The following is a 21,732-nucleotide window of genomic DNA, read 5'->3' as shown; positions in this document are numbered from 1 at the left end:
ACGAGAATGTAAGAAGAGCCAGCTGAGTGAGGCCAATGGCCCATGCAGTCCAGAATCCTGTTCTCACAGTAGTCAACCAGATGCCTGTGGGAAACTTGCAAGCAGAATCCAAGTACAATAGCGCTCTCTCCTGTGGCTTCCTGCAACTGGCATTCAGAAACATCATTGCTTCCAGTGAGTAGCCATCATGGCTAGTGATAGTCTTGTCCTGAGGAAAATAGTGTTCATGTGCATGCACACACACAACTGCTATTTGCATTGGGAAGCCTCCTTTGGCACCAAAAGTGCACTTAGAAATAGGGATTAGACAACAACAGGGATTAGACAAACGTATGCCAGAGAAGTCATTCCTATATAATGTAAAGGTAAAGGTAAAGGGGCCCCTGACCATTAGGTCCAGTCATGACTGACTCTGGGGTTGCGGCACTCATCTCGCTTTATTGGCCAAGGGAACCAGCATACAGCTTCTGGGTCATGTGGCCAGTATGACTAAGCCGCTTCTGGCGAATCAGAGCAGTGCACGGAAACACCGTTTACCTTCCCACTGGAGCGGTACCTATTTATCTACTTGCACTTTGACATGCTTTCAAACTGCTAGGTTGGCAGGAGCAGGGACCAAGGAACGGGAGCTCACCCCGTTGGAGGGATTCGAACTGCCGACCTTCTGATCGGCAAGTCCTAGGCTCTGTGGTTTAACCCACAGCACCACCTGCATCCCCTTTCTATAATATAGCCCACTATTAATTTTGGAAAATTACTTGCCTATGCATGTGGACGCCTCTTAAGATATTGTAACCAAATTTTGCTCATTGGCACCTGAGGTCAAGGAGCAGGTTTTTGTCTATGTTTGGATACAATTGGTCGCCATGTTTTTAATCAAGATGGTGGACCGAGCCTTTTCAAACTGCATTGATTTTAATCACTGATTTCAAACCAGCATTGACTTTTTGGTTTCTTAGAATTCCTGAGCAATGCCAGGTATGAGGCTGCTAATGTATAATAACAGTGACCTCATTTTCAATAGTAGATCCCACATTTCCACTACAAGAGGAAGGAGTCAGCAAACATACTTGGGCAGCGAGCAGAAGCATGTTTTTATAAGCACAAAAGTGGGGGGGGGGGCTAAAAGTGTGGGGTGGAGAGCAGACCTTTAAACACCTCAGTGAGGACTGAGCATACTCACTCAGTGAGCAAGAAGTGCTGACTTGCCGCTTTTTTGGTGATAGGAATGGGGAGGAAAACCAGAATGGAATGGGATATTCTATAATGGGACATGGCTGGCTGGCTACAGCCCTGCACAGGAATAGTCTAGACTACAACAAAGGCAGACTTTCCAGCCAATAAGCTTTTATTTCATTCACTGACCCACCCTGCATGGGGGATTACAGAAAACAAAGGCGGAACATTTGCAAACACTGCTTTTTATCTTGCATGGTTTATCTTCCTGGACCATCTTCAGCCAACTTCTTGAGGTTTGCCACTTCAAAGGGTTGACATTCCACACCTGAATTTGCTGCGAATCAAGAGGCAACCTCCTGAAGACCAGGAAGTGACCTCAAATGATTCCTGAAGTTGGGTGCGTGGGTGGGATGCTTCACACAGGATAGCATGGCATTAACTGAAAGGCTTATAGAAACAAGAGGTGGGTGGTCATCTTCTGGGACCTTGGGTAACAGATTTAGGGTGCCCATTGAGGGTGGCAGACTAGGAGGCAGATCTGAGCCACAATGCCTCAGGACAGTCTCCTGACAGAAATAAACAGGAGCCTTGCAGTGCTTATGCACAACTCCTGTTTCTTCCTGGAGGGCCTGGCCGAGCAAACATCCCAGTGGATTTGTGCCTCTTGTTAATTAGTGCACATGAGTAGGTGACACTTGAGTTGCTTATCTCAGGGAACCGATATGTCTTTGTGAAGATGCATTCTAGACCTGCGTGCATTGCTTGCTGCGAAGACCATCTGAGCATGAGCCCACAGATCTGGATCAAGTTCAAGAAGTCCTTCTGGTTTGCCTCTCATTCTGCAAATAAAGCAGCCATTGTGGTGAAGATGAAGCCAAAAGCCTTTGGACCATGAATTTTGCCACATGGCCCAAAATTGTGGGTTGGTTGTAGCTGGAGCATAGGTGCTGGCTGGATCATCGGTGGAGGAAAGGTTTCCCTAAAGGCAGAAAAGAGATGAATTTGCCCTGCAAGGAATGCCCTCATAGGAGTGACTCTCCAGGCTCAGTATACTTGGAGGAGATGAATCACAACCATCAGGAGTGGTAGCAGAAAGCAAGCTGGGCCATTGAGGGACATGGCTCTGGAAGCTGGTGTAGAAGCAGGAGTCGTGACTTTGGGAGAGTCTGCTGCGTCCTAAAGAGCAAATGAGAAGAATATATGATATGGGGTCAGAGCAGTTCTCAACAAAACTGAAGGTCTGCAGGGTACTTTGTTACGTTAGTTGACACAGTTGATACCTTACCAACATAGGAAGACTCATTATACCAAGTCATGCCCAATGATCCATCTTGCTCAGTATGGTCTACACAGCCTAGCAGCAGCTCTCTGGGGTTTCAGGCAGGGGACATTTCCAGCCCTACCTGAAGATACCGGGGACTGAACTTGTGATCTTCTGCATGCAAAGCAGCTGCTCTACTACGGAGCTACACCCCTTTCCTTCAAACAAAGCTCTCTTCCGCCTTGCATGAGAAAACTGCTCTCCCTGCATTCACATGCATCTCGACATGCTTTTGTTCTTTTCTGGACCAAATAGAGGAAGTGCTGTTTACTCGTATTGAAGGGATCGCAAACTTTTGAACTTTGCTTTTGACATTATGCTAGTGCAACAGCCTTTACACTGGCAGTCAGAGAACACTGAATCTGGGCCAATGAGTTGTTTCCAGTGCTAACCTATTTAAATGACTGAACATGACTAAGTTAGGGTACATTACTTTTAATGGGAAAACTCTGCACAAAACTTACTTGGATACAGCCTAATGGTCTTCCCAGATTGGGTCTATTTAGATTGGGGATGGGAAACCTGATGCCCTTCAGATGTTGTTAGACTCTTACACCCATCACCAGGCTCCCCACTTGTAGAATGTTCTCCCCAGGGAAGCTCGCCGGGCGCCATCATTACATAGCTTTAGGCACCAGGACAAGGCATGTCTGTTTCGCCAGGCTCTTAACTCCTTGAGTGGGTAAAATGTTTCAATCCTGCCTTTTAAAAACAGGATTGCCATTGGGCATTTTCCTTGTTTCTATTCTGTGCGGGTTTTAATGTATGTGTTTGTTTATAGATTACAAGTCCCTTTGCATTACCTTGGTCAAAAAGGGGACCAACAGATTTCATAAATAATAATTAGAACAACAACAACAACTGGAGAGCCTCAGATGTGACATCAGTGTTATGTCAAGTACAGTCGTACCTTGGTTTTCAAACAGCTTAGTTCTCAAACATTTTGGCTCCCGAACACTGCAAACCCGAAAGTGACCGTTCCGGTTTGTGAACTATTTTTGGAAGCCGAACATCTGACGGGGCTTCCGTGGCTTCCGCTTGGCTGCAGGAGCTTCCTGCAGCTAATCAGAAGCCGTGCTTTGGTTTCCGAACGTTTTGGAAGTCAAATGGACTTCTGGAACGGATTCCGTTTGACTTCCAGGGTATGACTGTACTTCAAAATGTGGACAGCCAACCCAAAACAGACCCGGAGACAAAGGCTGGTGAAGCAACAGAGCTACATTTCCCACCTATGTGCAGTAGCTTGTGGCTACACCTCCACACCCCCTCTCTGTCCTTCATCCAGAGAAAAAGACATTTTTCAGAGTTCAAGAACACTTTCAGGCAGCAGGGGCGCAGGGCCTGTAAAGGTTGAGGCCTCGGTAGAGTCCACAGGAAGTCCAAGGGCCTCATTTTGTTCTCAATCCTGAGGTACCTTACTTCTGTTTTAGATACACAATGAGAAAGATACCACAGTAGCATGGTGCCACAGAAGTTTGCTGCATATGTAATGTGCCCACCCTCATAAAAGGTTATTTTTCACTGCTATCTAATTGGCACCTATTTCCCAGGAAGTTTTACAACCGACTGACTGCCTCTCCCCAGCCGGCCCCCAGCAGCTGATGTTCTGGGCCTTGAGATTGGCAGGCAAGCAGTAAAGAATGACAGGCCCTGCTCAAGGCAATGCCAGCACCTGAAACCTGTTTCCTGTTATTCTAGCAGAGAAGGAAACACAGGCAGAAAGTGATGCAACGTTCTGAGAACTGCAGTGGTGGCAAGGAGACCGCGCCCCAAATACCAGGGAAATCGGATCTAACTAGTACATCAGCCTTCTGCAACCTGGTGCCCTCCAGATGATCAGGACTATAATTCACGTCAGCTCCAGTCTGCACTGGTTACACCCTGGGAATAAAGTCCACTGGACTCAGTGGGACTCCACTATATATTTAAAGCAGCAGCATGCAACTTAAAACAGTCATGGCTTCCCCCTAATAATCCAAGGAACTGTGGTTTGTTAAAAGTGCTGAGAGTTAAAAGTGCCTCTACAATTCCCAGAGTTCCCTGGGAAGAGGGGTTGTTAAACCCCTCAGGGAACTGTAGTTCTGTGAGGGGAATAGGCGTCTCCAACCAACTCTTACTACCCTTCACAAACTACAATATTTTTTCAAAAGACTGAAAAAAGTAGTAAAGGTGTGGAAGAAAGATGGCTGTGTATAAAAAGCTTGCTGAAATAAAACAGTGTCCATGTCTGTCTGAAAGCAAGCCAAGGAGCACCTAGGCCTCCCATGGGGACAATAGCCACATTCGCCCCATATTTTTAAAGTGCTCTTATACCACTTTAAACAGTTATAGCTGTTAGAGTTGAACAGGCAGATATCCTAGAGATATCTTGCTATTTTCATGCATGAATGTTTTTTGCACCATGATTGTCCTTAAAAAGCTAGCCTGCATCTTGTTCCCCACGCACTTAACCCATTTTTATTATATCCAGGGTGGAAACCCATAAACAAACATTTGTTGCCAATGACCCATTTGTGATCTCTTAAGGAGCTTCCTAGGCAGTAAATTAGAGAAAGTTGGTTATGTGAGTTAAGAGAAGAAAAGTGTTGTGTGTGATAAATTGCATCTATCAGAATGGTCGTGGTTTTAAAGCAGCAATCTGGTACTCACCCATGTTTATAATCCTCAGTTGGTCATCACCCATAAACCACAAGAGGTGAGTTTGAAGGTTTTGACAAGCATTGACTTTTCCAGTTTAGATTTTTAAAATGTCAGATAAACAGCAGCTTGCTTTATCAGCCCTCACAAGGGGCAGTACTGGAAAACTGCTGTTTAATCCTTTGAATGTACCTTGTGGTCAGAAGCAGTGTCCGGGCAGAAAGCGGCAAAATGTCTGGGACATTTTAAACTGGCCAGTGTACTTGTGCCATTAAGAACAGATTGATAATGCTTTGTCTCAGAGATGTGGAGGCTGTGGCTCACCAGATGCTGATAGACTCAAATTCCCATCAGCCCCAACCAGCATATCCAATTGTCAGGGATGATGGGTTTTGTAATCCAGAAAATCTCTGAAGGACCACAAAGTCCCCCACCTGTTTTATCTTCCAAAAGATGGAAACATTTTGCAGGCATATTTTTACCCATGAGCTTTTCGTTAAAGGTGTAAAAGTAGGCTACGTGGGATGGGGTGGACAGCTTCCCCTTGGTCTGATGGTAATCTTCACAGATATGTCTGCTTCTTTACACATATTTTTGTAAGGATCAAAGAAACTTATCTCCCTTTGAATTCACCAGGGGTTATTTGTAAGGAGACCTGCACATTTATGTTTATGTGCCGTGTTAAAAGTCCAATCCAAACAAATAAACAGGACTCACCTCCAAAAAGGAGGGGGAGTTTACATTGGACTACAAATTTCTGACATTTTGAACCACTTAGTTTCTCCCCCATCCCTACCAGTTCACATTTAGAGTCAAACCTATCTAATTTTCACTTTCCATAACAATACACGAACAAAAACACAACCACCCCTTGAAATTCACACTTCTCTGTATTTTGCAATGCAGTTCTCCAGTCAAGTAGTGTATACAAATATGCATATGCTGTAACAACATTTACACAAATTTACACAATTTGTGTAAATGTAACAACATTTACACAAATGTTACTATTTGTGTACTATTTACACAATACTATTGAAAATAACTCACCAAAATGCATTATATTAGGGGAAATCACTTTAAAAAAGGGGTATGTTAGGCAAAATATATTAGGAGAAATGTGCACTAAAATGCTAACGAACTTGCATTAACTTCTTTTTTAATTGTAAATGTGGAGAAGTGAAGTTAAGCTTGGGAAAATGAACAACTGAGAGAAACCAAAATTAGCAGAGTTCGATCTACAGAAACTAGCAGAGTCTAAGGGTACTTAACACTGGCTGGAGCATGCCTTTGCAAAATAAAAATTCCAAGCTTTATATCCATGGTCCTACTCTAGAATTGCCTCCTACATCCAATGTACGCAATGTCTGCATTCCCCATGTGAACTCACTTGGGACAGGAGTAAGCACTTTTGAACTCCGTGCAGGACATACATCCAAGGAAATATGCACAGGATTGGGCTTTGCATTTCAGAAACAGGCGGTATTAAATATGTTCAATTCCTATGTATGAATGCCGTCTCCACTCCCCCAAACTGCAGCCACTACATAATCACAGCCTTCTTTCAGTACCCGAAATAAGGGTTTTGAAGCAACTGAAGATTCTCATTTCAATTGTCACATCCAATAAGACCACTCCTTACCTCAGTGGCAACAGCCAGAGTCAGATTCATCAGTAGCACAATACCAATGATCAGGATGGCCTTCATGGTGAAGCTGTCTCAGAGCTCTGATGGATGGAACTTTTTGCAAGGGGAGCTGCCTTCTCTGAGATAAGACGCTCAAGAGGTTTCACACTGTAGATGGAAAAGAGGCAGGAGGAGTCCACCAATCACAAACTCCTCTGCTTGCTGCTTCCTACATGGCTCTCTAACATTAGCTGGTGATGTGTGTGTGCGTTTGCGTGTGTTCTTTATAATATATTTGCGGGGGGCCTCCAAAACTTCCTGTAAGACACTAGAATTCTGCTAACCTAAATGGAATATAATAGCAGCAACTCGGTGCTCTGAATTCCAGCAAATGGATAAAAAAGTCTCTGATGCGCAAAAGGGCTACTCCTTTGATAGTAGATTTTAGTTTTATTTGTAGCCTGTCCTAGTGGGAGGGCTCCAGCCGTTCAGCATCAATATGGGTCCCTTTCTCCAGAGAGCTCTATGTACTGCTGCTAATTCTGGGGTTTTTGTCTCATATCTATAGCACTTAAGTTCTGAGCTTTGCCATCATGCTTCTTGTTTTGTACAAAGTCTACAAGTACAATTGTACTTTGCCATCAGCCAACATATATACTGATAACTACACCGTGTTTTATTTAGCAAGGTTGTTGTGTAAGTGTCTGAATGCTCCCTTTTCTATTGGGTTTGTTGTGGTATCAGGATGGTTATACACAATTCTGCTTTCAATTCTTGTTCTGCTTGCAAAAATTTCTGGGTGGCCATACTGCTTCTTTTCCAATCAGCACATGTCCCAAAACTCCATGTTGCAATCCTGTAACAGTTTACACCACAAATGTTCCAGTTTAGCTTTTTGACCCACGTTTGTTGTGGCAATAATGCAAGGAGTGATCAGAAGTGATGTCTGCAACAAGATACTGCAGCAGCGGATGGCATGGTGGGCCTGAGATATCTTACCTTACCTCCTGATGAGTCAGTCGCTGCTGCTCACTGGGGGTTGGGGAGCAAGGAAGTGGAGAAGTCAGTGCAGTGCAAACACACCAGCAGAGCCATTTAGGCGGTCCTCCTAGTGAACTCACTCTACCTTCCCAACTGCTTCACTTCTCTCCTTCCCTGTAAGCAACAGTAATGCACCTGCAGGGAAGTCAGGCACGCGTCACTGGCTCACTATGCCATTGAGTGAAGCCAAGGATGCTGATGGGTATTTAAAATTCTGCAACTCACAATTTCTCCTCTAAAGGACATCAGAAAACTTCATCAAAATTTGTTTAAGTTTGTCACTTTCAATGTACAGAATGCTCAGTGTGGACAACCTCTTGAGACATTGTGGCCCTTAATTCATTTTTAATTCTTTTGAGTCTTGAAAAACTCCTCTCCCCCGAGCAGTTAGTGACCATAAAGCTAAGAAATAGCCACAAAATTGCTTCCACGTTAAGAAAGGCCATCTGAATTCGATAAAGGTCTGTATGAGACAGAGAGTGCTCTGCTGTAAGCCTATGGCTTTGTCTCACATATAGGTGAAAGTGCAAAAGTTCATCAATAAGTTTCATCTTCTGGGTATGCTTCCATCAACAGTTCAACACCCTGCTGAATTTCTTGCTTAGATGCTATCAGAATAGCAAGGACGGAAAAACAATTGTGCAACATCACTGTACACAGCACTTCTTTTTAAACTGGCTTCAAGTGCATCTAATATAGAAATAAAGGATTTATCTTAAACTTATCTCTTGAAGAAAGTGCATCTAAGGCATCAGGTGCACTTCTGTCATTTCTTTGCCGTTTCCTCACTGTCTCCTTGTTTTGTAGTTAACATTTGGCAAGGTGGCTTTTGCTTGTTTCTCAAGTTCATCAAAATATTCTCTAATTTTCCTTAAAAAATCCAGAAGTGAACTGTACAAACTTGTACAAGAACTCAGTTACAGGTCTGATTTCTGAAGGGCTTTGTTGACCTTTTGAAAATGACCTAGCACAAGGATTTATATCTCTAAGATTCTGCAGACTTTGGCTGTGAACTAGGGCCCCACAAAAATATTTCAAGTTGGGCCCCAGAGTTTCATATTGGGCCCCACTGGCTGGCTCTGAGTCTCATGGTTGCTGGGTCCAAGTTGCCCTGCCTTCACATGAAGTCTTGGGTTTGCAATTTTGGGAGAGGGGAGGCCTCATGGATTTAGAGGCCCTAGGCTTCAGCCTACTTAGCACTGCCTTTGGCTACATATGGAACAACACTCAAGATGATTGAGCTTGCTGTTAGTACACATGATGCAGGGGTATTAGGAAGGAGGAGCACCTTAATGTCATTCGTTTTGGACAGGATTAGATATGGAGCTCAGAGTTGCATTATCCATTTCAGTGATGAGGAAGTGGTGGCCCTCAAATGTTCCTCATTCCTGGTAGCACTCAAAAGACAACAGAGTCAGTGCTAGGCAACCCTGCTTGGGGATGACACTCTATAAATGAATCTTTACTGCTGACAGACAAATATATTGAAGCAGCTCAGTTCTAATGAAGATGCAATTTGGCACAGGGTGGTGGCAGATGAGTTTATTTTTAATATGTTTTTAGTGCAATTTAAATTTACAAATATCCACTCCATTAAAGTTCTTAATATAGGTTAATAGCAGCCAATGCTGCTTGAGAATTGTAAGAAACCAAAAAAATCTGTGCAGGTTTGAAAATGGTGGTTAAAGTCTGCAGTTTTACAAGATTCAGTATGCCATCTCAGTACGCCACCTTGATTCAAAATGGTGTCCAGCTGTATCCAGATATAATTGAAAACATGCTCTTTGATCTCCAGAACCATTGTGCAAAATTTGGTTATGATATCTTAAGAGGTGTCCAAATGCATAGGGGGAATTCGCCCCCCCCCCTCAAAGATTATTGCTTTTCAGTATGCTACAATTTTACTATAGTCTTTAGTAGGCCTTTGATATCTTACCAGTTTCATTAGACTATTCATTTTTATAGCAATTTCCCCCCTGGTCTGGCAGAATTTTTCCATGTACTTGCAAAGGTAACCCAACAGTTGTTATTAAATATAACACACAACCTTGCATAGAACTAATTATCTTAACATGCGGGCAAGCTAGTCTGGGATGAGACACTCCTTAAAGTATTTTTATGACACATTCTTACACAAGAGAAATGTCTACATAACAAACATCAAACTGACCCTACTTTTTGTCTGAATAATGCTGGAGGGACTGTGTGCATAGAAGTGTCTATATTTTCAACATTCAAGTTGTGAGTGCCATTGCAAATATAGTCAAAATGACACCATCCACATGCAAAAGAGGGAAGTATCAGCAAGCTTTGGGGAACCCCAAAGTTTGCAGAAGTAAAATAAATAAGCAGGGAAGCTCCTTAGAAGTGGGTGTGCATGTGGGAAGCAAATTGGGGAAATGTAGTGGTAGAAATGGAACATTCTGAAATAGGGCATGGCTGCTGGCATCATAAGAAAAGCCAGCTGGATCACACCAATTGGCCCATCTTGTCCAGCAATCCCACAAGCAAGGCCTAGGCCATAGCTGTCAACCTTCCCTTTTTTTTGCGGGAAATTCCCTTATTCCAGCGCCGTTTCCCACTGCTTCCCGCTGCTATCCCGGATTGTTTGATATCCCGTAGACTGTCCCCAGGATAGGTGAGGCTGCTGATCCCTTATTTTTGGGGCTGCTGATCCCTTATTTTCAAATCTGAAAGCTGACAGCTATTGCCTAGGCACAAGGACATGCTCCCATCCTGCTGTTTCCAGCCATTGGTATTCAGAAGCATACAGCTTTCAAACTGTATGTATGGAGGCAGAACATAGTCATCGTATCTAGTAGCCACTGATACCTGTTACCCCCATGAATTTGTCTTAGCCACCTTTGAAACTATCCAACTTGCTGGCCATCATTGCCTCCTGTGGAAATAGGTTTGCCATACATCTGGAATTTCCCGGACATATCCAGAATACTGCAGTTGCAAGCAGTGTCTGGGAGGGAATTGATTAAAGAATTGGCTGGGAAAATCCAGATGTATGACAGCCCATGTCGGCAGTGTCATTTTTGCTGATTTCCCTCAGAAATGGCTCAAAAACGTCCAAAAACTCAGCAACTTTGCAAAACAACATCAACAAAACCTCATCAACTTTTCTGTTCAAATTTTCATTTTTTGAAATCTGGGAATGCCATGGTTTAGCTATGTGCTGTAAGAATACGTACTTTCTTTCACCTGTCTGCAATCTTCCAACATTCCTCTTCCTTGGCCACAAGCTATAATGTTCTGAGAGAAGTAGAACAACTTTTCTCTAGCCACTTTCTCCATGACACCTCTCTCCTGTCCCCTCTTACTCGCCTTTTCTCTAAACCAAAAAGCCCCCAACGCCACAAGCTTCCTTCACAGGGGAATTTCCTGAAGACCTGAGCATGTTGCTGTCTGTCCTACTTTTATGCAGCCTGAAATCCTATGCTCACTTGCCCGGAAGTAAACCCCACCGAACACAAGGGGGGCCTTATTTCTGAGTAAACATGCATATAGCATTGCGCCGCCAATCTGAAGGGGAAAGAAAGAAAGAAAGAAAGAAAGAAAGAAAGAAAGAAAGAAAGAAAGAAAGAAAGAAAGAAAGAACTGGTGCAGGAGCGCTGAATCCTGGGAATTGTAGTCTCCTGGCTCTCCCTCCAGGCTCTGGCTTGGAGTCGTTACCTAGGCAACCGAATGTAAACAAGATGGCGGCGCCGGCCTGAAGCCTCAAGATGGGCGGGTGAGTCCCTTAATCTTTGAAGATCAGGCAAACTGTTAAAACGGGTCGGGACGCTGCTTTTCATCCCCACAGGCGCGGCTCCTACCTAATTCACCCAGGAACCCGCGTTAAGTCTCTTGCAGCAAAAACAATGCAAACCTTCGTGGCACTTTAAAGACAAATTATGCCAGCCCACGCATTTTACTCAGACGTAAGCCCCACGGGATTCAATAGGAATTTCTTCTAGGTAAGTGGGTAAAGGATAGCAGCCCCCATAATCCTGTGTACATGCTTGCTCAACATCCTTGCCCCACTTAAATTTAATGAGGTTTTCTTCTCTGGTAAGTGTGCAATCCTTTGGCTGCCACCCCAATCCTCCTTTCTAGGGAGTAAGAGTGAGGCTTATACTGTATATAGGTTTGTGCTGTTAAACTGTAATCCCATGTGCATGAAGCGGGGAACTTGTGGTGCTCCCGATGTCCTTGGGCTTCACCTGCCATCGGCCCCAGCCTTAGGATCCAAATCCCATTGAAATCAGTAGGATATACTGCTGAATGAACCGGGTTTTGCTGTGGAAGATTCATATGTCAGAAGCTTTCATGGGCTTCCTTCAGCCTTCTTCATCAAATGCAATCTTTCTCAGTGGGCATATATGAATGGGGCACTGTTCTTGTATATTTTTGCACTCTGCAGACCCACAGATAAACATAAGAAGAATTCCTCTGGGTGAGACTAACAGCCCATCTAGTTCAGCATTCTGCTCACACAGGATGTCTTTACACAAGCAGGACATTAGTGCAACAGCACTTGCCAACTTAGATTCCCAATTTCCCAGAAACTGGGATTTAGAGGCACACCACCTCTTAATACTGGAGGTGCTATATAGCCATCATGATTAGTAGCCACTGATAGTCTCATCCTCCATGAGTTTGTCTGATACCCTTTTAAAGTCATCCAAGTTGGCAGCCAACTGTGGCAATGAATTCCACAGTTACAACTTTAACTATGTGCAATGTGAAGAAGTACTTCCTTTTTGTCTTCTAGAATTTAACTCCATTGAGAAACCCCTGATTCTCGTATTACTAGTGAGGGAGAAAACCTCTATCCACATTCTTCACACCATGCATAATTTTATATGTTTCTATCATATCACCCTTTTTCTTAACTAAAAAGCACCAAACATTGTAACCTTCCCTCATAGGGGAGTTTTTCCAGTCCCTTGATCATTTTAGCTGTCCTTTTGTACACCTTTTTCAACTCTGCAATACCCTACAGTTTTCTTTGTGATTCCTTCTCTAATGATCTACCACTTACATTTCAGGTCTGGCTTTACTGTACAATACCTCCTCCTCTCCTCTCCTCTCCTCTCCACTGCCCTGTATCTGTGTGTATGGAATGATATGCCACCTGTGGATAACACTTCACTCACCTAACAAAATAACCCCAAGTCCACAAAATGTAACGCTCTGTTTTCCTTTGCATCTGGCCACATAATATTTTGTGCTTTCTCCCCAGATATTTTTCCAGTGCTGCCCCTCCATAGTTATTTTGGCACATTGGTGCACGATCCTTTCCTCGAGGAGCTCAGGCTGGAGTACATCTAAAAAATTTCTCATTTTGTGCTCACAAAAACGTGAGATAGAAACAGATGCAGCCATTTTTGTAGCTGACTTGAGTGCTCTGTGGGCTGTCAGGCAGATTCAGATGGTAGCTATCTAGATAGTATCTCAGTTTGGTACTAAATCTTACAGTCAGGAGTGCGAAAAGTTTCTCTGGCAAAAGATGGTAATTTTGTAGTTTAGACAGTCCTTGAGCTGGTCTTGCAATTGTCAAGTCAGTCATGTGGATGGATAGAGTGTCAGCCTAGGTTGACCCCTCACTGCATCCAATGTGTTTGGACTGTGAGTTTAGAGATGCTGTAGGAGTGCATCACATCTTCAACAATTAGCAATGTGCAGAGATGTGTGCATCATATAGATAAGCCACATAGGCAATTCTGAGTTGCGTATGCCACAAATTGTAACGCATTTCTATCTCTCTCCCTCCCCTCCTCCTTAGAATTTAAAACTGTAAATTCATGGTAAACCATGACGTCTCCTCTTTCCTCTCTGGGGAAGATTCGCAGGATGCCACTCCAGTTGCAGACACCAGGGTAAGTGAGGGTTCATTCATACAACCACCTGGACATGTAGGAGCCACAGAGAAAACCAGGGCCTGTTAGTTTTATAACAGAGAATCCAGCTTTCAGGTTCATTCCAGCATTGTACGTACCTCACAACAGAATTTGAAACTAGGAACAGTTATGTGTTTACAGTGTAGTTATCTAGGGGCTTTATGGCCTCTACTCACATCACATTCTTGAAGTCACTCTTTTCATTATGTGTGCTCATATCAGAAAACCAAAGAGCTGTGGCATGACTTCCCAACTGTAGTGTAAAATTGCAAGCATCTTCTTCATCGGTTATGTTTGAATTATACATTTACATGGATAATCATTGATTTCTTGCCTGTTTTATGAGTGACAACTCCTGATTTCTTCTGGATTTCAGAAAAAGGACAGCACCTTTCAAAGAGAGCATTCAGAATGGTGAGTGGTAAGATCCTTGTAATTGTTTTGTTTACCCTGTTCCAAATAATTATGTATATAGCAGTGTATGGTCTTTCTAATTTCTCATCAGTTCCTTTCTAATTTCTTTCTAATTTCTCATCAGTTCCTACATAAACCTGTGGATTACTTTCCCCCCTTTACAGGCAAAGAATTAGGCTGAGAGTGTATGAAACCTAAGGCTACCCAAGAGTCAATGGCAGAGTTGGCTGTTTGTGAGATGGGGGTGCCTGTTGTCTTTACAATCCTAGCCTCATTTGGCTGTGGTAACTAATGAGGCTCAGGGCCTCCCCCTTACCCCTAGCAGTTACTAAAAAAATTGTCTATGTTTTAAATATATCATTAGTGATATATGAGCATTTTTACTAATCCTGAAAAATATCTAGTAAGCTGCAGTTTCTGGGTGCTATTAATTAAAGTGGTATAACTCTAGAGAGCTCTGGATAGGTTCCTCAGGGGAAGTAGAAGATGTAGTTAGTCTTGACAGGATCTTGATGCAGGATCTTGCATTGGAAGTCCGCCAGCTTATGTTGCTCTAGAGCAGTGTTTCCCAACCTTGTGCCTCCAGATGTTTTTGGCCTACAACTCCCATCATCCCTGACCACTGGTCTTGCTAGCTAGGGATGATGGGAGTTGTAGGCCAAAAACATCTGGAGGCACAAGGTTGGGAAACACTGCTCTAGAGACTGGCTCACATTTTTTTTTTTACAGCTTACTTTACTTCTTGTCAATTAGCCTTCTCAATGGAAATTGGTACAGTTGGCAAGTCAAACTACTTTGCCTCCTCAAGGCAACATACATTTCTGCTTACACACACATACACATGCGTGCACCCACCCACACAGCAGAGGAAGTCCTTTTTGTGCTCCTCATAATGATTTGATCATTTTTGTTCACAGAGGATGAAGCAGCAATGATGGATGAAATCCTGGGGCCCAGAGCTCAGATTCCAATCAGCAGGCCTTCATGCTCAGATGGAACTGCAGAAAAACCAACGACATTGGGTATGAGTGGAAGGGTTGGAGATGAGATTGGTTTTGGGTAATGCCAAGGGCTAACATTAGCCATGCAAATTCAAGGTCTGGGATGGTAAAGGCCGCAGCACTTTCCACTATTTCCTGTTTTTCTGTTTCCGTAGCTAACTCAGACATTGTGTGCTCTATGTTCTCGTTACAAGGGCTGTTTGTCTTTTGTAGTTCCTCATGTATAGATCACATTGGGTAACTGGGACAGAATTTGAACTCATGACAACCTCAGCTTTGAGTCTCTATTACCTCTAGCACTAAGGATAGTGGAAATACATTTGAAAATTTCCAAACTCAGGGAACTCTGGTTAGTAAACATGCTGGGATAATAAACCATGCTTTAAACCTGGCTTCTCCAAACTAACCATAATTTAAACTAGGGATGGATAACCTGTGACCCTCCGGATGTTTCTGCACTATAGGTCTCATTATCTTTTGCCATGGTGGCTGGGACTGATGGGAGTTGGAATCCAGCAAGATCTGGAAAGCCACAGGTTCCCCATCCCAAACTAATAATAGTTTTGCAGTTTGTACATAATGGGGAACTCTGGTAAGTTTGAAATTAAAAGCAGAAGCTTTAATCTCACCTTACAGTGTTTAGCATTAAATCTGACAAGATCCAGTGTTTTTCTTTTCAAGGTTGAAAGCCTTGTTGTTCGTTGTGTGAAGTCACACAGGTTCTACAGGAGTTTATTTTAGTATTTTTTAAAAACCTGCAGAACTTGCTTTTGACCAGAGGCAACAGTGGGGCCAAACAAAGATAAGTACATGTTGTGGGAAGCAAAACCTCCCTCCTACCCATTTTCAGTTCTCTTAAAACCCATTGTCTGCCTGTAGCATAAGTTTAGAAAGAACCATGCATACTGAGAAAGTGTATGCAAAATCTCAGCACAAATGACATTGATTTGTGTGATGTAGTTTGATTGTAGCAGCTGGGTTCCCTTTATTTAGAACAGAGATGGGGAACCTTTCTCAGCCTGAGGGCCACATTCCTGTCTTAGCAGCCTTCCAGGGGCCACATGTCAGTGGTGGCTGGGAACAGAGACAAAAAAGGGCAAAGCAATGAACACAAAGTTTCCCTTTATACAGCAGGCTAGTTTCTACACACACCTCTCTGTAGCCTCCATTCAGGCCTCATCAGAGTTGAAGGGCACATTCCAGCTCGACAAAAACATTCAAGGAGAGTAGGGCTGCTGAAGGGTGTGGTTCAGAGAGAGTCTCAAGGGCCCTTGATCTAAAATATGGAATTGATTTGCATAAAGTATGGACAGCATTGCTGATGAAGATGTTTTTCTCCCAAGCTAGGCCAAGTGACCCACACTAACATTGCCTCTGATCTTAAAGGATTTAGGTCCTTTAAGCAGAACCGAATTCTGAGACCTCACACATGTCTGTCCCAGAAGCAACACTCTTCTTTGCCAGCATCAACACACCTTGCCACATGCCAATGAAGCCACATGTACAGACTTTTCCAAGTTCACCCTCTTGTTTCTTTCTGCCCATGACAAATTTTGTGCACAATTTCTGCTTCTTTTCTTAACCAGGTCCTGAAAAACATTTCCTTTTATTTTTAGTTAATTAGGTGACTAATGAACAGATAGAAACCCAAATGTTCATGCAGCACATTTAAAAATAAAAAACCACGCAGCCCACCAGAAGGATAGGGTGTGTGTGGGGGGGACTGATGCCTGAGTCAGCAGTGGAACAGCCAGCCTGCACATCTCTTACTTAAGTTGAAAAGCCAGGAGTAAACAAGATTTTCTCTGTAGATGGGGGATAAAAAAATAAATAAATAGGGGTACTCAAAAGAATTAAGATTATACAGCTGGGCAATGCAGGATCTGTGTCAAAACAAATGAAATTCTGTACCCTGTATAAGTTGTGGGAACAGAACGTTTGCATAACTTATTTTATTTTGCATATTTTTCCTGCACTTTTTAAAACAAAGTTGCATGTTTTTATTCTGGTTTTGCTTGTCACAGGGATTGGCAAGGAGCTTTTCAGGGAACTAGGTCTCCATCTCCAGCCACCAGAATTATTATCCAACACCTCTCACTTCAACATGCCCTGCTCACCTAGACACTTTCAATCATATCTTTGCAACCATAAAGTCTAGAAACTTTTTTTTTTTTAAAAAAAGCTGAGACTCTCAGGAAACTGAATTCTAGGTCAAATATCTGTGCATTCTGTGCTTTCCCTTCATTCCTTAAGAATCAAGGCATATATGTGAGTCGCATCTAGCTCCAGTTGTATCCATTCCTTCTTCTCTTTCCTTTTTCGCTCTTTTGGGTAACTAGAAGGAGGGAGGGAGGAGTGACAGACTAAGTTTATGCCATGGTGAGGAACATTGTTCCCTTGCCTCCTGTATGTCCTTCTGAGTACAACATAGAAAATCTAGGGTGATTGGCAATAGCCATATTCCCATCTTAGGGAGAGAGTTCATGTACAGATGTGTGAGTTTATGCAGAGAATCTGTGAAAAATAGAGTTTAGCACCTACCACTGATGGGATCCAACATTTTTTTTAAAAAAATATTTATTAAGAATTTTTATAAGAGAAAAGCATAAATAACAAACAACATTGCTTATATCATACACAAAATCTCATAACTTGTTTGGACTTCCTCACGTCTCCTGCTCCCACTTACATTGTTAAAAAGTTTTTTCAAGCAAATTATCATCTTGTTTACAATCTTATATCCACTCGTTTAAATATAATCTGATAGTTCTCCCAAAGGATTTGTCTTTTCCTTAATCTCACTTATCATCTAATTTCAGTCTAGTTTAGTGGTGGCCAATTATTTATGATCAAGCATCCTTCTTAACATTCAATCAAATTACAATATTTTTGTAAATAAGTTTTAAATTTCTTCCAGTCTTCTTCCATCCTTTCTTCTCCCAGGTCTCGTATTCTGCCGGTCATCTCTGCCAGTTGCATATAGTCTATCAGCTGCATCTGCCATTCTTCCAGTGTGGGTAGATCTTGAGTCTTCCAATTCTTTGCAATGAGTATCCTTGCTGCTGTTGTTGCATACATAAAAAATGTTTGGTCCTTCTTTAACACCCTCTGGCCGACAATACCCAAGAGGAAGGCCTCTGGTTTCTTGGTGAAGGTATACTTAAATACCTTTTTCAGCTCATTATATATCATTTCCCAGAAGGCCTTCACTTTAGGGCAGGTCCACCAGAGGTGAAAGAATGTTCCTTCATTTTCCTTACATTTCCAACATTTATTATCAGATGAATGGTATATTTTGGCAAGTTTAACTGGGGTCATGTACCATCTATATATCATTTTCATTACATTTTCCTTCAAAGCATTACATGCAGTGAAGTTCAGCCCAGTGGTCCACAACCTTTCCCAGTCCTCAAACATGATGTTATGCCCAATATCCTGTGCCCACTTTATCATAGCAGATTTAACCAGTTCGTCTTGTGTATTCCATTTTAACAGCAAGTTATACATTCTTGATAGTACCTTAGTCTTTGGTTCTAACAGTTCTGTCTCCAACTTCGATTTCTCCACCTGGAACCCTAGTTTTTTGTCATTTTTAAAAACTTCTTTAATCTGGGCGTAATGTAACCAGTCTCGCACTTTACCCTCCATTTTCTCCAAACTCTGCAATTTCCAATTGTCACCGTCTTTTTCTAATATTTCCCAATATTTTGGCCATTTGGCCTCCATATTGGGTCTTTTTCGGGCCTTGGCTTCCAGAGGAGACAGCCACCTCGGGGTTTTGTTTTCCAATAAGTCTTTGTATTTTGTCTAGACATTAAATACTGCTTTCCTGACAATATGGTTCTTAAAGGCCTTATTGATCTTAACTTTATCATACCATAAATATGCATGCCAGCCAAAAGCATTGTTAAAACCTTCCAAATCCAACACATCAGTGTCTTCAAGAAGTAGCCAGTCTTTTAGCCAGCAGAAAGCTGCGGCTTCATAGTACAGTTTTAAGTCTGGCAGGGCGAAGCCCCCTCTTTCTTTCGCATCAGTTAATATCTTAAACTTAATTCTGGGCTTTTTGCCCTGCCAGACAAATTTAGAAATATCTCTCTGCCACTTCCGGAAACACTCTGTCTTGTCCACAATTTGCAATGTTTGAAACAAAAACAACATCTTTGGCAATACATTCATCTTAATAGCAGCAATTCGGCCTAACAAAGAAAGCTTCAATTTTGACCAACTGTCCAAGTCTCTCTTGATTTCAGACCAACATTTTTCATAATTATCCTTAAATAGACTCAGATTTTTTGCTGTTATGTTTACCCCTAGGTACTTTACTTTTTTAACCACAGTTAGTTCTGTTTCTCTCTGAAACCGTTCTGACTCTGTATCTGTCAAGTTTTTCCCCAACACCTTGGTTTTCTGTTTATTTAGTTTGAATCCCGCCACCCGACCAAAATCTTGAATCAGTTGTAATACTCTTTTTGTACTAGATTCTGGCTCCTGCAAAGTCAAGACTAGGTCATCTGCAAAAGCTTTGAGTTTATATTGTTTCGCTCCGACCTGAATCCCTTGCACCAACCGGTCCCCTCTAATCCTATTCAAGAGCACCTCCAGAACCGAAATAAATAACAGAGGGGAAATCGGGCAGCCTTGTCGTGTACCTTTTTCAATTTTAAACTCTTCTGTAACCACATTGTTAACTATCAATTTTGCCTTCTGTTCTGAGTATATTGCATCAATCCCATTCTCAAAACCCCGTCCCACTCCCATTTCTTTTAAATTTCCCTTCATAAATTTCCAAGAGATATTATCAAAAGCCTTCTCCGCATCTATAAAAATTAACACTGCTTTTGTATTTATGTTTGTCTGCAAAAGTTCCAAAATGTCAATAATGTTCCTTGTATTAGCAAACATATGTCTACCTGGGAGAAAGCCTGCCTGATCTTTATGAATTACTTCATTTAAGACTCTTTTAAGTCTGCTTGCCAAAATATCTGTGAATATTTTATAATCCACATTTAAAAGGGAGATGGGACGGTAGTTCTTGAGTTGTGTCTTCTCAATTTCCGATTTTGGTATCAATGTGATGAAAGCTTCCTTCCACGATTCCGGCGCCTTCTTTCCCTCCATAATTTCATTACTGACCTCCATCAATGGTTGTATCAAATAATCTTTTAATGTCTTATAATACTTGGAGGTCAAGCCGTCTGGCCCTGGAGATTTGCCCAATTTCATGTTCTGAATGGCTTGTTCAATCTCTTGTCGTGTTATTTTGCTGTTCAGGAGTGATCTATTTTCTTGTGAAAGCTTTTTAAGTCCATTTTTTTCCAAAAATTGTTTAATCTCAGCCTCATTCTGCGGCCCTTGAGTATATAGTTTTTTGAAATATTTCTGAAAACACTTTCTAATCTCCACGGGGTTCTGAATGTTTCTTCCTTCAATTTCCAAATTTGTAACTACATTTAACTTTTGTCTCTTCTTCAACTGCCAAGCCAGGAGTTTCCCACATTTATTTGCTGATTCGAAAGTTTTTTGTCTCATTAATTTGATCTTCCATTCTATTTCCTGGTTCATCAGTTTAGAATATTGTGCCTGATGGAGTTTAATTTCTCTCAGAATCGGCTGTGACTTCGGATTCGATCTTAACTTCTTCTCTAACTCTTTAATTTTCTCCAAGATCTTGTCTTTCCTCTCATTTTGTGTTCTTTTTTTAACAGCATTCTGTTGTATCAAGAACCCCCTCATCACAGCCTTGCTTGCGTCCCAAATGATTCTTTTTTCCACCGTAGTGCTCATGTTTATCTCAAAATAGTCCTTCAAGACTTTTTGGGCCTTCTTGATAATCTCCTGATCTCTAAACAAATTGTCATTCATCTTCCATCTAAAGGAACCGGTTGGTAGAAGTGTCATGTCCATTTTCAGTGCATTATGGTCGGAGCAGGTCTTTGGGCAGATTTCCACTTTCCTGACCTTGGGTGCCAGACCTCTAGTTATCCATATTTGGTCGATTCTTGTCCAAGTCAGCTGGGCTTCAGAGAAGAATGTTCCTTCTTTTCCCAAGGGGTTATTCGTTCTCCAAATGTCAATCCAGTCCATATTGTCTGTCATTTCAAAAAAGGTCTTTGGTAGTCTGCCATCTTTCGTAACATTTTGGCTTTGTGACTTATCCATGTAAGTTGATACGACTCCATTCATGTCTCCCATCATAATGATGTTGTAATAGTCCAGATACTCCAGCATAGTCTCATGCAACTTCTTATAAAATTCCAATTTTCCTTCATTTGGTGCATAAATTCCTAATAGCAGAATCTTCTCTCCTTGGTGTTGTATTTCGATTGCCAAAATTATTCCGTGTTCATCTTTAAATAGAAATTTAGGTGACAGGCTCTCTTTTGCATAAATCACCACACCTCTCTTCTTTACTGTGTCTGAAGATATAAATTCCTGACCAAGTCTTTTGTTAATTAACACTTTTCTATGGAGCCTAGTCACATGTGTTTCTTGTAGGCAAATAATGTCCAATTGTTCCTTTTTTAATATATGAAAAATTTTCCTCCTTTTTTCCGGAATATTGCAGCCATTTATGTTCCAACTCAACAGTTGCAGAGACATCCTGAATAAATCTGGTTA

The 21,732-nt window shown here is 42.0% G+C and overlaps 1 protein-coding gene and 1 long non-coding RNA gene across 5 annotated transcripts in view; one reads left to right on the top strand and one right to left on the bottom strand.

Annotated features, from left to right (window-relative positions):
* Positions 1–1,330: 1,330 nt before the first annotated feature.
* LOC310849973 lies at positions 1,331–11,427 on the bottom strand. 2 transcript variants are annotated; one of them, XR_014567143.1, is made up of 3 exons: positions 11,413–11,427; positions 6,780–7,620; positions 1,331–2,355 (listed from the first exon to the last, which is right to left on the bottom strand). It is a non-coding gene; the product is annotated as an uncharacterized lncRNA (long non-coding RNA). The 2 variants fall into 2 exon arrangements; XR_014567144.1 differs by lacking the exon at positions 11,413–11,427 and adding an exon at positions 11,016–11,030 and having other exon boundaries at positions 6,780–6,932.
* Positions 11,428–11,456: 29 nt separating this feature from the next.
* UBXN11 (UBX domain protein 11) overlaps positions 11,457–21,732 on the top strand; it is a 32,310-nt gene continuing 22,034 nt past the window's right edge. The window contains exons 1-4 of one of the 3 annotated variants that reach the window (XM_083750864.1): positions 11,457–11,544; positions 13,582–13,675; positions 14,073–14,110; positions 15,028–15,132. In XM_083750864.1, coding sequence (XP_083606990.1) covers positions 13,611–13,675; positions 14,073–14,110; positions 15,028–15,132 — 208 coding nt within the window. In that variant the 5' untranslated portion in view covers positions 11,457–11,544; positions 13,582–13,610. Of the gene's footprint in view, positions 11,771–13,581; positions 13,676–14,072; positions 14,111–15,027; positions 15,133–21,732 lie in introns of all 3 variants that reach the window. The other 2 variants (XM_083750862.1, XM_083750863.1) reach the window with 2 other exon arrangements.

Source organism: Podarcis gaigeae, assembly GCF_964106915.1.
Source record: "Podarcis gaigeae genome assembly, chromosome: 8".
Classification (NCBI taxonomy): domain Eukaryota; kingdom Metazoa; phylum Chordata; class Lepidosauria; order Squamata; family Lacertidae; genus Podarcis; species Podarcis gaigeae.
The sequence above is the reverse complement of the archived record's forward strand: the minus strand, read 5'-3'. Positions and strand labels throughout refer to the sequence as shown.